General features: G+C 40.0%; 1 protein-coding gene across 1 annotated transcript; it reads left to right on the top strand.

Annotated features, from left to right (window-relative positions):
- Positions 1 to 9,923: 9,923 nt before the first annotated feature.
- Positions 9,924 to 11,276, top strand: LOC145955408 (zinc finger BED domain-containing protein RICESLEEPER 2-like). The gene has a single exon (XM_083070043.1). It carries the CDS (start codon positions 9,924 to 9,926, stop codon positions 11,274 to 11,276), a length of 1,353 nt encoding a protein of 450 aa, XP_082926169.1.
- The last annotated feature ends 2,362 nt before the right edge of the window (positions 11,277 to 13,638 follow it).

Below are 13,638 nucleotides of genomic sequence, written 5' to 3'. Positions count from 1 at the left end.
TTTAGGGGTGATTGTGTAGTAGCAGGGTTAATAATAAAGTCAAAAACAGGCATTATCTACTCTGTTTTTGGACAAGTATGATTTAGAGTATGAAAAAATTTAGCAGTAGAAAAATATTTGTTGTTTATAAAAAAAATTAATTTCAGGTTTACAAAATTTGAATTTAACGTAACATTGAATTAAATTAAAAATAAAATTTATTAAATTCATTTATTTAATAAAGTAAATAAATTTTATCAAATGTTTGATGAATTAAATTCAAATCCTTTACTTTATTTCCCATAGAATACTTCCTGCCATCATATATTGGAGAGAAATGATGAAGAAAAAAATAATTATTTGATTTGTGTTTGGAAGTTATAACACAAAAAGTACCAGACACGTTTGCATGAAGGTGGATAGCACATGAATATTAACCCATAAACTCGTTTGTATTAGGTATCAGATTAACACTGCCACCTTGCACTTCAAGTATGATTTAGAGTATGAAAAAATTTAGTGGTAGAAAAGGCATTTATTAGCAAAAAATTATTTGAAGCTAACATATAGAACCAATTATATTTGATTTTATTATAAAAATTAAAAGTTCTTATTTATTTATTTATTGGTTTGATAGTTGTAAGGGAGAAAAAAATTAAATGGAACCTTCTTTGCCAGAGATGGAACCAGATGCCTCTACCACTAATGCTACATTACCACCTCATTCAAGCACATCATTAAGGCGTACTCGATCATTGGTATGGGAGCATTTCACTAAAAATTCTGATGAAGACCATAAGGCAAATTGCAATTATTGTGGTATCCTAATTAAGTACTTGACTGGAACTAGTGCTATGAAGACACATTTAGTGAGATGTGATGAAGGTCCAAATAAAAGACTTAAAAGGCAAAGATCAAATTCTTCTTCATCACAAACTGTAGAAGGGCAAGTGATGGAGATAGGTGAGGAGATTGATGTTCCTCCACTTTGCTCCATGCTTAGGACCGAAGATGCTTTTGAGGTTATGACTTCAAAGACTCTTTGAAGCTCCTTGAAGTGTTCTTCAATGGAGGAGAAGCCTTGAAGTGGTTCGGTTACTCCTTAGCTTGGGGTAGAAGCTTAAGGAACCAAGGAAGGTTGGAGAACCTTTGGAGAGAACTTAGGAGAGAAAGTTCTCTTCGGTTTTGAGGAAGACTCTTGAGAGAGAAATCTGAAGTTTATTTCATATATGTCAAAAGTGAGTACAAGAGTAGGAAAATCAAATATATAGAGAAAAGGTAGCTTCTAGGAGAAGCTAACCTTAATCATGGTTCACTAGGAACCATGGTAAGGTTTACTTAACTCCCTACGGTTTAGCAAGCTTGCAAGGGAAGCTAACCTTGACCATGGTTCACTTAAGAACCATGGTAAGGTAAGCTTACCTTGCTTGAGTTTAGAAGCTTGCAAGGCAAGCTTCATAACTCAAGAAGAACAACTAGAAATTTCGGCCAAGGAGACTTAAGAGAGCTAGGCGGCCTTGAACATATTTTGCTCCTTGAATTAATTTGAAAAACCTTGATTTGGTTTAGTTAGGTTCATCATATGATGCTGAGACCTAGCTAAATCAAATCTATGAAAAATTAGGAGCAAAATGAGTCCAATATGCAAAATTTAGCCTAGGCCCAACTCAGGCCCAACTCAGGCCCAATTTCTAGTCACACCTCAACCATTGCTAAATGTCACCCCCCTTTCCCTACTGAAAAAATACAAAATGAATGTATCAAATAGGGAGGTTAAATGGAGTTAAACTCTCCAAGTAACCTACCTCAAAAACAATATACAAACATTAAGAAAAGCAAATAAAGTACCTCACAAATACAAAGGCAAAAATAACCTATACAAAAGACTATGTATAAACTGTACACTGTATACAAGTAGAACTAGGCCTTCTCTTCATGATAGAGCATTTCAAGATAAGATTACCTTGGGCTTGACAAGCCCACTAGTCTTCTCATGGTCCATCTCTTCCTGTATTCTTCTAGCCATAGCTCTGGTCACTGGGCCCTTGGCCCATGATCTATCATCCCCTCCTTCTTGAGAAGGATTTGTCCTCAAATCTGTAGGCTCATCTTCCTCATCATAACCTGCAAAGGGAATAAGATCACTCACATTAAAAGTGTTACTCACTCCATAATCACTGGGAAGATCTAACCTGTAGGCATTATCATTAATTCTTTGGAGGACTTGGAAGGGACCATATCCTCTTGGGTTGAGTTTAGACTTCCTTTGAGAAGGAAACCTTTCCTTTCTCAAGTGAAGCCAAACCCAATCCCCTTCCTCAAAAATGAGGGCTCTCTTTCCCTTGCTTCTATCTAAAGCAGTTCTCTCATTTTGTTGTTGTATATGAGTTTTAACCTTTTCATGCAATTTCTTAACAAATTCAGCCCTAGATACCCCTTCTTTATGAAAATAATGAGAAGAATCTGGTAAGGGTATTAGGTCTAAAGGAGTAAGAGGGTTAAAACCATATACACCCTCAAAAGGTGAGATTTTGGTAGTCTTATGGACTACCCTGTTGTAAGCAAATTCAATGTGGGGCAAGTACTCATCCCAAGACTTATGGTTACCCTTAAGGACTGCCCTTAACATTGTGGATAGGGATCTATTAACTACTTCTGTTTGCCCATCAGTTTGTGGGTGACAAGTAGTGGAGAAAAGTAATTTACTTCCTAGCCTACTCCAAAGAGTTTTCCAGAAATGGCTAAGGAACTTAGTATCCCTATCTGAAACAATGGTTCTAGGTAGACCATGAAGTCTAACCACTTCCTTGAAAAAGAGTCTTGCTATGTTGCTTGCATCATCTATTTTGTGGCAGGGTATAAAGTGGGCCATTTTACTAAATCTGTCCACTACCACAAAAATCGAATCCATGCCTCTCTGGGTCTTGGGCAAGCCCAAAATAAAGTCCATACTAATATCAACCCATGGAGAGTTAGCAACAGGTAAGGGTGTGTAGATGCTATGAGGCATTACTTTAGACTTGGCTTGTAAACAAGCTATACATCTAAAGCAAAACCTCTCAACATCTCTTCTCATGTGGGGCCAAAAGAATTTTTCTTTTAAAAAGCTTAGAGTTTTTTCAACTCCAAAGTGCCCCATGAGACCACCCTCATGACTTTCTTTAACAAAGAGTTTTCTTATAGATCCTTGGGGTATACAAATTCTTCCTTCTTTATATAAGTACCCCTCAGAAATATAGAAACCTCCTTGAGGCTTTGCTAAGCATTGGGTATAATTTTCCTTAAATTCAAGATCATTAGTGTACAACTCCTTAATGTGATTAAATCCCAAGATTTGAGATCCAAGGGAGACTAACAAAGTATGTCTCCTAAAAAGGGCATCAGCTACCACATTATTTTTCCCTTTCTTGTATTTAATCACATATGGGAATTGTTCTAAGAACTCTACCCACTTAGCATGCCTTTTATTTAATTTGCCTTGACCCTTCAAATATTTAAGTGACTCATGGTCACTATGAATGACAAACTCTTTGGGAATAAGGTAGTGTTCCCAAGTTTGAAGGGCCCTAACCAAAGCATAGAGCTCTTTGTCATAGGTAGGATAATTAAGAGAGGCACCCTTGAGTTTTTCACTAAAGTATGCAATGGGGTGCCCACCCTGTAACAAAACTGCCCCTATGCCAACTCCAGAGGCATCACATTCTAACTCAAAAGTTTTTGAAAAATCTGGTAGAGCTAGAAGTGGTGCATGGGTAAGCTTATGCTTTAAGGTTGTGAAGGCATTTTCTTGTTTCTCTCCCCATATAAATTCCACATTTTTTTTGACTAAATCATTTAATGGGGAGGCAAGTGTGGAGAAATTAGGAACAAACCTCCTATAGAAGCTTGCCAAACCATGGAAGCTCCTAATATCTCCAACACTTTTAGGAGTGGGCCATTCTTGGATGGCCTTGATTTTCTCGGGGTCCACATGAACCCCTTTTTTACTAATTATAAACCCTAGAAAAACTACACTATCTACACAAAAGGTACATTTTTCTAAGTTTCCAAAAAGTTGATTTTTTCTAAGAATATTAAAAACTTGCCTTAAGTGTCCGATGTGATCACTTAAGCTCCTACTATATATGAGAATATCATCAAAATAAACTACTACAAATCTACCTATACAATCCCTAAGGACATGATTCATGAGACGCATGAAGGTACTAGGAGCATTGGTTAGCCCAAAAGGCATCACCAACCATTCATACAATCCAAACTTGGTCTTGAAAGCGGTTTTCCATTCATCACCTTATTTAATTCTTATTTGATTATAACCACTTTTAAGATCAACCTTGGAAAATACAATGGCTCCATGAAGCTCATCTAACATGTCATCAAGCCTAGGGATGGGATGTCTATATTTCACAGTGATGTTGTTGATGGCTCTACTATCACAACACATTCTCCACTTGCCATCTTTCTTTGGAACCAACAACACTGGAACAACACAAGGACTTAAGCTCTTTCGAACCCAGCCCTTCTCCAACAACTCTTGAACCTGAGACTCAATTTCTTTTGTTTCTTGGGGGTTGGTCCTATAGGCAGGCCTATTAGGTAGGCTAGCCCCAGGCACCAAATCAATTTGATGCTCTATTCCTCTAGAAGGAGGAAGGCCCATTGGACCCTCAGGAGGAAATAGATCATTAAATTCTTTTAAAAGAACTTTGACCCCCTTAGGTAAAGTTTCAAGTTCACTAGATGTGGCAGTGCAAGAAAGAGTTCCTTTACAGAGAAGGATATAAGAGGGTTGTTGAATCAAGAGGGTTTGTTTGGAAATTTCATTCTCTTGATTAACAACCTCTAGGGAGGGAACTCCTTTCTCCCTAGATTCCTCTTTATCCTTAAGTTTCACAGACTTTTTTTTTCTCTCTTTTCTTCTTTTTTTTTAAATCTCTTTTCACTATCTCTTTTGAGTTTCATTTGTGCTTGATCCTCAGCCACCTGTTGAGGAGAAAGAGGATGAAGCACAAATTTTCTTTCCTTATGAGTAAAGGTAATCTCATTAGTAAGGCCATTATGCATGGTTTTCTTATCAAATTGCCATGGCCTTCCTAACAAGATATGACAAGCTTCCATTGGTACTACATCACATAGCACCTCATCTTCATAGTTCCCAATGGAAAGCTTGACCTTTACTTGATGGTCAACTGCTAAATCACCATCCTCATTAATCCAATGGAGTTGATAAGGTTTAGGATGGGGATTAGTAGTTAAACCCAACTTCTCAACCAGCCTAGTGCTACAACAATTGCACCATGAGCCACTATCAACAATGAGAGAACATGCACTGTTAGAAACTTTGCATCTAGTATGAAATATGTTCTCTCTTTGTGATAGAGTATCACTAGGTTGGTTGTTGAGGAGTCTCCTAACCATTAAGAGCTCCCCTTCATAAGGAAAAGTAGACTCTACACCTTCTTCTTGTTCACTTGCTTCTTCCTCACTATTACTAGAGGAAGTAGTAGCCTCATCTTGGCTACTATAAATGTCATGCCCCCTCATGATCATGACTTTCTTTGTGGGGCATTGGGAGGCAATGTGGCCTCTCCCTAAACATTTAAAGCACTTAATATCATTAGTCCTAGAACTAGTGTGTGTAGTGTCCTTTCCCTTTCCTTTGTCTTTTACTATAGCTTGATTCTTGGAGGGTTCAAAAGTTTTCTTCTTTTCAAAAGGTTTTCCCTCCTTCTTGGAATCTTTCTTTAGAAATGAAGAGTGGGAGCTATCTTTTTTATAAGATTTTCTCATTCTTTGTTGTTCTACCCTTACACAAAGTTGGACCAAGTCATTTAGGTCCCTGTAGGGTAGTAGCTCCACTTGGTCTCTTATTTCTAAATTAAGACCACTTAAGAATCTAGCTACAGTTGTAGCCTCCTCTTCCCTAATGCATGCCCTCATCATTAAAAGCTCCATTTGTTGCCTGTACTGTTCTACAGACATGTCTCTTTGTTGGAGCCTTTGGAGCTTATTCATAAGCTCCCTCCCATAGTAGGTGGGAATGTGCCTCCTTCTCATTGCACTTTTAAGATCATTCTAATATTGAATTGGAGGATCATTATGGAGGCGTCTCTCTCTTTCTAGGGCTGTCCACCAATACATGGCATGCCCTTGGAAGCTAAGGGCAGCCAAAGGTACTTTTCTCTCTTCACTTACCCTGTGGCAAGCAAAGAGTTGCTCAACCTTCATTTCCCAATCTAAATATGACTCCACATCATCCTTTCCAAAAAATTGTGGGAGGTCAACTTTGACTTCCCTAGGCTTTGTGGTCCTCCTAGGAGTATGTTGATAGTGATCCCCTTGATTCATGCTTTCATTAGGGGATGTGTATTGGGAATGTGAGCTCCTACTCTTTTTCCTATGTTTCTTCATATCTTCTTTTAATTTTTCTTCCTCTTGCCTTAAAATTCTCAATTCTTCTTCAAGATAAGCAAGTTGTCCTTCTCTTTCAATTCTTTCCTTCTCTCTTTGAATGGACTCTTGCTTTTTCCATAGTTTAAGTGATTTAAGCTCTTTAGTGATGTAAGAAAGACTTTTTGGAGAGCCATCACTTTCACTATTGGAGGAATTTTGAGACATTTTAATTCAAGAGATTTTTCCACACAAAAATAGTTTTTATGAAAAAAAGATTTTTATGGAGTGCTTTAGACTTGGCACTTGGAGGTCTAAGAGTAAAAATTGAACTTTGGAGGGAGGTGAGCTACTAAAGAGCCACTTAATAACCAAGCCTCTTCAAGTAAAAATCTCTAAACCCCCTTGTACTTTTGTCTTGCACAAATCAATTTTCACAAAGATCTTTTCTTAAAGAAAAATAACAAACAAGTGCCTATGTGTACAATTTATATGATGCTTGAAATCATAAAGAGCAAGAAAACATAAATTGCTTGAAAACTTAAATGACTTAAAACATAAATTGCTTAAAACATAAATGACTTGAAAACATAAACTAGGCGTTGAAAGCAATTAAACCTAAGTCAGAGCTTGAAAGGCACCAAAGACCTTCAAGGACCACTCTCACAAGTACTACACGGAAATTACTATGAAAATTCTTAAGGAGAGATGGAGATACACCAAAGGCCCTCCAAGACACTCCTTAATAAAGGCCTTGTACAAAAGTTTAGAAGACAAAAATTACAAATCAAATGAAATTCAAATTTTTTTCAAATGAAATGTAAATTCACACTCCAAATGAAATGTAAATTTACTTTCAAATGAATTTAGTGGCTGCACTTAAATTCAAAGAAAACAAATTAGCCACTAATTTAGAAAAAATTTAGAGACGGATTTTTGTAAGGAAAAACTAGTTTTAGTAACCAAAATTTCCGTCACTAAATTTAGTTCTAAATTTTCACTAGAATTTTCACAATTAGCTTCACTCCTTCTTGCTCCAATTCAGCCACCAACTGCAGCCTCACAAAGGTGTTTCACTCCTCTTTTTAGAAGTAACCTTGAGGTTAGTCACTTCTGGGTGTTTCCAAGAGCCTAGCCACCAAGAGAGAACAAACTCCCTACGCAACCACCAAAGCCTTCAAGTGGATGTCCTTTGCCTTGGCTTCCTACACCTTTCAAGAAGCACTCAACCACCTTCAAGACTGAATATTAGTGCTAAAAACTGAAAAAGAACAATTTAGAATAGCTACACCAATTGGTAGAAGAAGAGGTGACAAACTAGAAAGAATTCCACAAAAATGACAAGCAACAATTAAACGAAATTTGGAAAGCTAGCACACACAAGAATAACCTATGAATGGCACTAGAATGGATTACCAAATCAAAAGCTAATATTAGAAAACAAAATAAGACTCAATTATGTGGCTGGATCAACAAAATATGTAGACAAAAAATTACCAAAACCGAGAGCAATGTTTTCTCAATTTTTCACTCCTTTGGCTTTTTCTTTTGCTATTTTCTTGCTTTTTCTTTTTGCAAAATATTTTTCACTTGTTTTTCTTTTAATATTCAGGAGATTCAATGCCTTTTTATCACTTATAGGTCTCGGTTTCAATATAGAAAAACTGCAGAAAATTTTTTACACAAAACAAAGGTGTTCACATGCATGTTTCTTTTCTAGTGCTTCACAATTTTGTAGTATTTTAGGTCAAATTTTTAAGCACCTTTTCCTTTGTTTTTCTCATGCATTTAGAACACTTACACCTCTGTTTTGTCTCTGTTTTAATGTTTATAAAATTTTAATAGGTTTCAGCCACAACAAGACTCAAGGAAAAACCTAATAGGAATTAGTGTTTATGAATTTTTTTGACAAAACTTTTAACAAGACATAATAGAAACCTAACTCTAGGAAATTTGCTAGAACTAATAGCAAATTAAGAACTCAAACATGTAAAGCAAAAGCACATATAGTAAGGTTCAGATTTAATAAGAAAAAGACACAACAAATTCGGACACAATCAACACAAAACAAAAATTAGGTTAAAACAAGCTAGTCTAGGATTCAATGACATTCAAAGGACTACACATGACTCTAGACAAAACATATGATTCAAAAACAAAAACATACACTAAGTATTGTCAATGTCCAATCACGGACTCATGCTTATAGGAATAGAGAGACTCAAGCAAAAATAAAAGCACAAGCACATGAACCTAAAGCACAAACCGAATTGATTCAAGGAATTAGGAACAAGCAAAAATCATGAATCAATCATTTCATATGTGACATAAGGATCCATCAAAAATTTTAGAAAACCTAGATCCATACAGAAAACACAACAAGACATGTAATAGGAGGAAGATACAACACGGATTCTATTAGAAAAAATTAGAGACAAAAACCTCAAGAGCACTAGGCTCTAGATACCAAAAATGATGGAGATAGGTGAGGAGATTGATGTTCCTCCACTTTGCTCCATGCTTAGGACCGAAGATGCTTTTGAGGTTATGACTTCAAAGACTCTTTGAAGCTCCTTGAAGTGTTCTTCAATGGAGGAGAAGCCTTGAAGTGGTTCGGTTACTCCTTAGCTTGGGGTAGAAGCTTAAGGAACCAAGGAAGGTTGGAGAACCTTTCGAGAGAACTTAGGAGAGAAAGTTCTCTTCGGTTTTGAGGAAGACTCTTGAGAGAGAAATCTGAAGTTTATTTCTCATATATGTCAAAAGTGAGTACAAGAGTAGGAAAATCAAATATATAGAGAAAAGGTAGCTTCTAGGAGAAGCTAACCTTAACCATGGTTCACTAGGAACCATGGTAAGGTTTACTTAACTCCCTACGGTTTAGCAAGCTTGCAAGGGAAGCTAACCTTGACCATGGTTCACTTAAGAACCATGATAAGGTAAGCTTACCTTGCTTGAGTTTAGAAGCTTGCAAGGCAAGCATCATAACTCAAGAAGAACAACTAGAAATTTCGGACAAGGAGACTTAAGAGAGCTAGGCGGCCTTGAACATATTTTGCTCCTTGAATTAATTTGAAAAACCTTGATTTGGTTTAGTTAGGTTCATCATATGATGATGAGACCTAGCTAAATCAAATCTATGAAAAATTAGGAGCAAAATGAGTCCAATATGCAAAATTTAGCCTAGGCCCAACTCAGGCCCAATTTCTAGTCACACCTCAACCATTGCTAAATGTCACCCCCCTTTCCCTACTGAAAAAATACAAAATGAATGTATCAACTAGGGAGGTTAAATGGAGTTAAACTCTCCAACAAAAACAATATACAAACATTAAGAAAAGCAAATAAAGTGCCTCACAAATACAAAATCAAAAATAACCTATACAAAAAACTATGTATAAACTGTACACTGTATACAAGTAGAACTAGGCCTTCTCTTCATGATAGAGCATTCCAAGAGAAGATTACCTTGGGCTTGACAAGCCCACTAGTCTTCTCATGGTCCATCTCTTCCTGTATTCTTCTAGCCATAGCTCTGGTCACTGGGCCCTTGGCCCATGATCTATCAGCAAGTGAGTGGTGGTGTTCGCTCTTCGCCAAGTTATTTTAAATTTGACCAAGAAATATGCCAAAAGGAGCTAGTGAAGATGTTTGTGGTTGCTGAGTTGCCATTCCGATTTGTGGAGAATGAATCATTTATCAAGTTTTTAAGTGTGTTGCAACCACGATTTAGCGTCCCATCATGCTCTACATTAACCCGTCATATTTTTATACTCTTCAATGAGGAAAGAGAAAATTTGAAGAAATTTCTTTCTATGCATTGTGGGAGAGTTTGTCTTACAACAGACACATGGACATCAATCCAGAACTTGACTTATATGAGTTTGACTGCACACTTTGTTGATAATAATTGGAAGTTGCAAAAGAAAATTTTGAACTTTCGTCAAATCATGGGACATTCAGGAGAGGTTATGGCAAAAAATGTTGAGATATGCTTGAATGAATGGGATTTGAATCGGGTTTTTAGTTTAACTGTGGACAATGCTTCATCTAATGACCTTGGGATTCAATACCTGAAAAAGAGGTTGATGTCTTGGCATAGTGTACTTTTGAAGGGGGAGTATATTCATATGCGTTGTTGTGCGCATATTTTGTGTTTAATTGTGAAGGATGGCCTTAAAGAGGTAGATGACTCCATTTTAAGAATTCGTGGTGCAGTCAAGTACATTAGATCCTCACCATCTAGACTGGCTAGATTCAAGGCTTGTGCTGAACAAGAAAAAATTACCTATAAAGGCCTTGTTTGTCTAGATGTTGAAACTAGGTGGAATTCAACTTACTTAATGTTGGAGGCAGCTCTCAAGTATAAAAAAGCATTTGACTTACTTGAAATGCAAGATAATAAATATGTTGAGGATCTCCATAAAGGAAAAGGTGTACCATTAGAATCTGATTGGAATGATGCTCGTTTGCTCTTACCTTTATTGAAGATGTTTTATGATGCAACGATACGTATTTCTGGTTCTTATCATGTCACTAGTAATATATATATGAAGGAAGTATTTGCAATTGGAAGGAAGATTCGCAAGTATCAAGAGAATAATGATATTTTCATAAGGTCAATGGCTACTCGAATGAGAACTAAATATGACAAATATTGGGGAAGAGCTAATGGAATTAACATTTTGTTACTTATTGTTGTTGTCCTTGATCCTAGGTGTAAATTGGAATATGTTAACCATTTCATTGACTATTTATTTGATGATGATGAGGCAAATGAATTAAAGTTAAAGTTGTCTTCTAGTTTAAGATCACTTTATGAGCAGTACCAAGTGTACTATCCGTACTGCGTAACCGAGCTCCGAGCTCGGCACCATAACGCAAGCCGACCTCGGACACGCACCGCGTGACATCAGCTCAGTATTTAAGCGAATTATAACTGATCCCCGAGGATCTCGCCCCGGACGAGATCCGTTATCTAATCATATTACACCTCATCTCAGGCCCAAGGCCCAAAGTAACCCTAATTCACACCTAGGTACATGCATTACTTATACGAGACTAATACTCACACAAACACTAACTTTAGCATCGGAGTCTCTTTTGCAGGTACCACCCCCATCTTGGAGCACCAGCGTACCCGTGAAGGAGGCTCACCGATCTTACCTGGCGGATCAGCTCTACAACAGATTTTCGGTAAGAACATTTGGCGCCCACCGTGGGGCCGATCAAGACAGCTCTTCTCGGCCACCTGTATGGTTTTCACCAGAAGTCATAGTAGACGCACAACAGACAACGCAAACCACTCAACCACCATGGATAACGAAGCAGTGTTGAGGAGACTAATCGATCAGGTCGAACAGATAAGGCAACAACATGCCGCCGACCTACAAAACATGCGTGCCAAGCATGACACTGACCTAGCGGCAATGCTTACCGCTAATGAGGCCGACCTGGCGGCGCTACGCGCCGAGAACGAGCGAATCCGCGCTCAACTCCCTCGACACCACTCCGATCATCCTCCTCATACGAGAAACCATAATGGAGAGGAGGAGCACTCAGTCTCTCAATCCCGGACTGCGACTAGGGCACCGACTTCACGACCCGCCACGCACCGATCCCATGCATCGACGCACAAGTCGGGCCCAGACGCCAGTAGAGCACCCACTCATGCCACAGAAAGCCAAGAAACCTTCCGCCGACATCCTTTCGTGGACGGCATCATGGAGACCCCACTCCCTCGTGGATTGAAACCTCTCCATCTCGACCGCTATGACGGCACGACGGACCCCGATGAGCACATTGACCTGTACACAACCCAGGTAAACCTCTACACTAACAGTGATGCTATCCTGTGTAGGGTTTTTCCGACCTCGCTCAAAGGAGCCGCACTCCACTGGTACACCCAGCTACCCGTCGGGTCCATCGACAGTTTCAGCACCCTGGTCCGGCGATTCATGGCGCAATACGCCACAAGCCGACCTCATCACACAACCTCGACCGCTTTGGCCAACCCCAGGCAGAATGACGATGAACCTCTACGAACCTTCATGGAACGCTTCTCCAGCATCTCGGTGCGGATCCAGAACTTGAACCCTGAGGTCGCCATGCACTCCATGCTCATGGCCCTAAAAGTCGGCCCCTTCGTCGACAGTCTATGCCAAGACCCCCCATCCCCCCCGTGATATGGACGAGCTCCGCGCTCGCGTGGCCGGGTACATCCAGATGGAGGAACACTCCGCTTTCCGCGACCAGGTTCGCGGAAAAGGTCCAGCAAAGTTAGAACAAGGGCATAAGGACAAAATAAAAGTCAACAACGACAACCAGTTCAAGAAGTCAACTAGGGCAAACAGAGGAGGGAGATACGACTTCTACACTCCCCTAAACGCACCTAGAGTCCACATCCTGGAGGAAGCCAGCAATAGCAACCTGCTCGCCCTTCCACCACCAGGCCACACTCCCAACAGCGCCGACAAGTCCAGGCACTACCGGTACCACAGGAACCATGGTCACACCACGGGGGAGTGTCGCACACTCAGGGATCGTATCGAAGAACTCATTCAGGCAGGCCACCTCGGCCAGTACGTCCAGCGATAGCAGGGTAACCGAGGTGGCTATGGCGGTCGGGGACGAGGCAGAGGCCGTGGTTCGGGAGCTCGCACTGACCCACACCCGGGTTCCCAACAAAATACTAATGGCGCAGTACAAGCCGAGATAAGCCAAGAGACAGAGTCGGCTCCCTTACGGGGAGTAATCAACACAATTGCGGGTGGCTTTGCGGGGGAGGCGCCAGGAGCTCGGCTCGAAGAAGACACCTGTGAAGCATCAACTGCGTCCACTCTACCACCTCGGCCCCGCACCAAGGCTCACCGCCGATCTCTTTTTCTGACGAGGACTACGCTGGCGTCAGCCCTAACCAAGATGACCCCATGGTCATCGTCGTAGAAATAGCCAACTGGGAGGTGCAGAAAGCACTCATCGACCAGGGGAGCTCGGTCGACGTCCTGTACTGGCCGACGTTCCTCAAACTAGACGTCCCCCACTCTCTCATACAACCTCACACTGAGCCCCTAGTCGGCTTCGCAGGAGAGCGAGTTCACACTCGAGGGTACGTAGACTTACTGACAACTTTCGGAACACCACCAGATACAAGGCGGGTCATGGTCCGATACCTCCTCGTGGAAGCCAACACTTCCTACAACATCATCATCGGAAGGCCCACCTTAAACCAACTCGGAGCGGTAGTGTCAACCCCACACCTCACCATGAAGT

The sequence above is a fragment of the Cajanus cajan genome, chromosome 1, assembly GCF_000230855.2.
Source record: "Cajanus cajan strain Asha chromosome 1, NIPB_CcT2T_4, whole genome shotgun sequence".
Lineage (NCBI taxonomy): Eukaryota > Viridiplantae > Streptophyta > Magnoliopsida > Fabales > Fabaceae > Cajanus > Cajanus cajan.
Note: the sequence above shows the minus strand (reverse complement) of the source record. Positions and strands in the feature narration are given on the sequence as shown.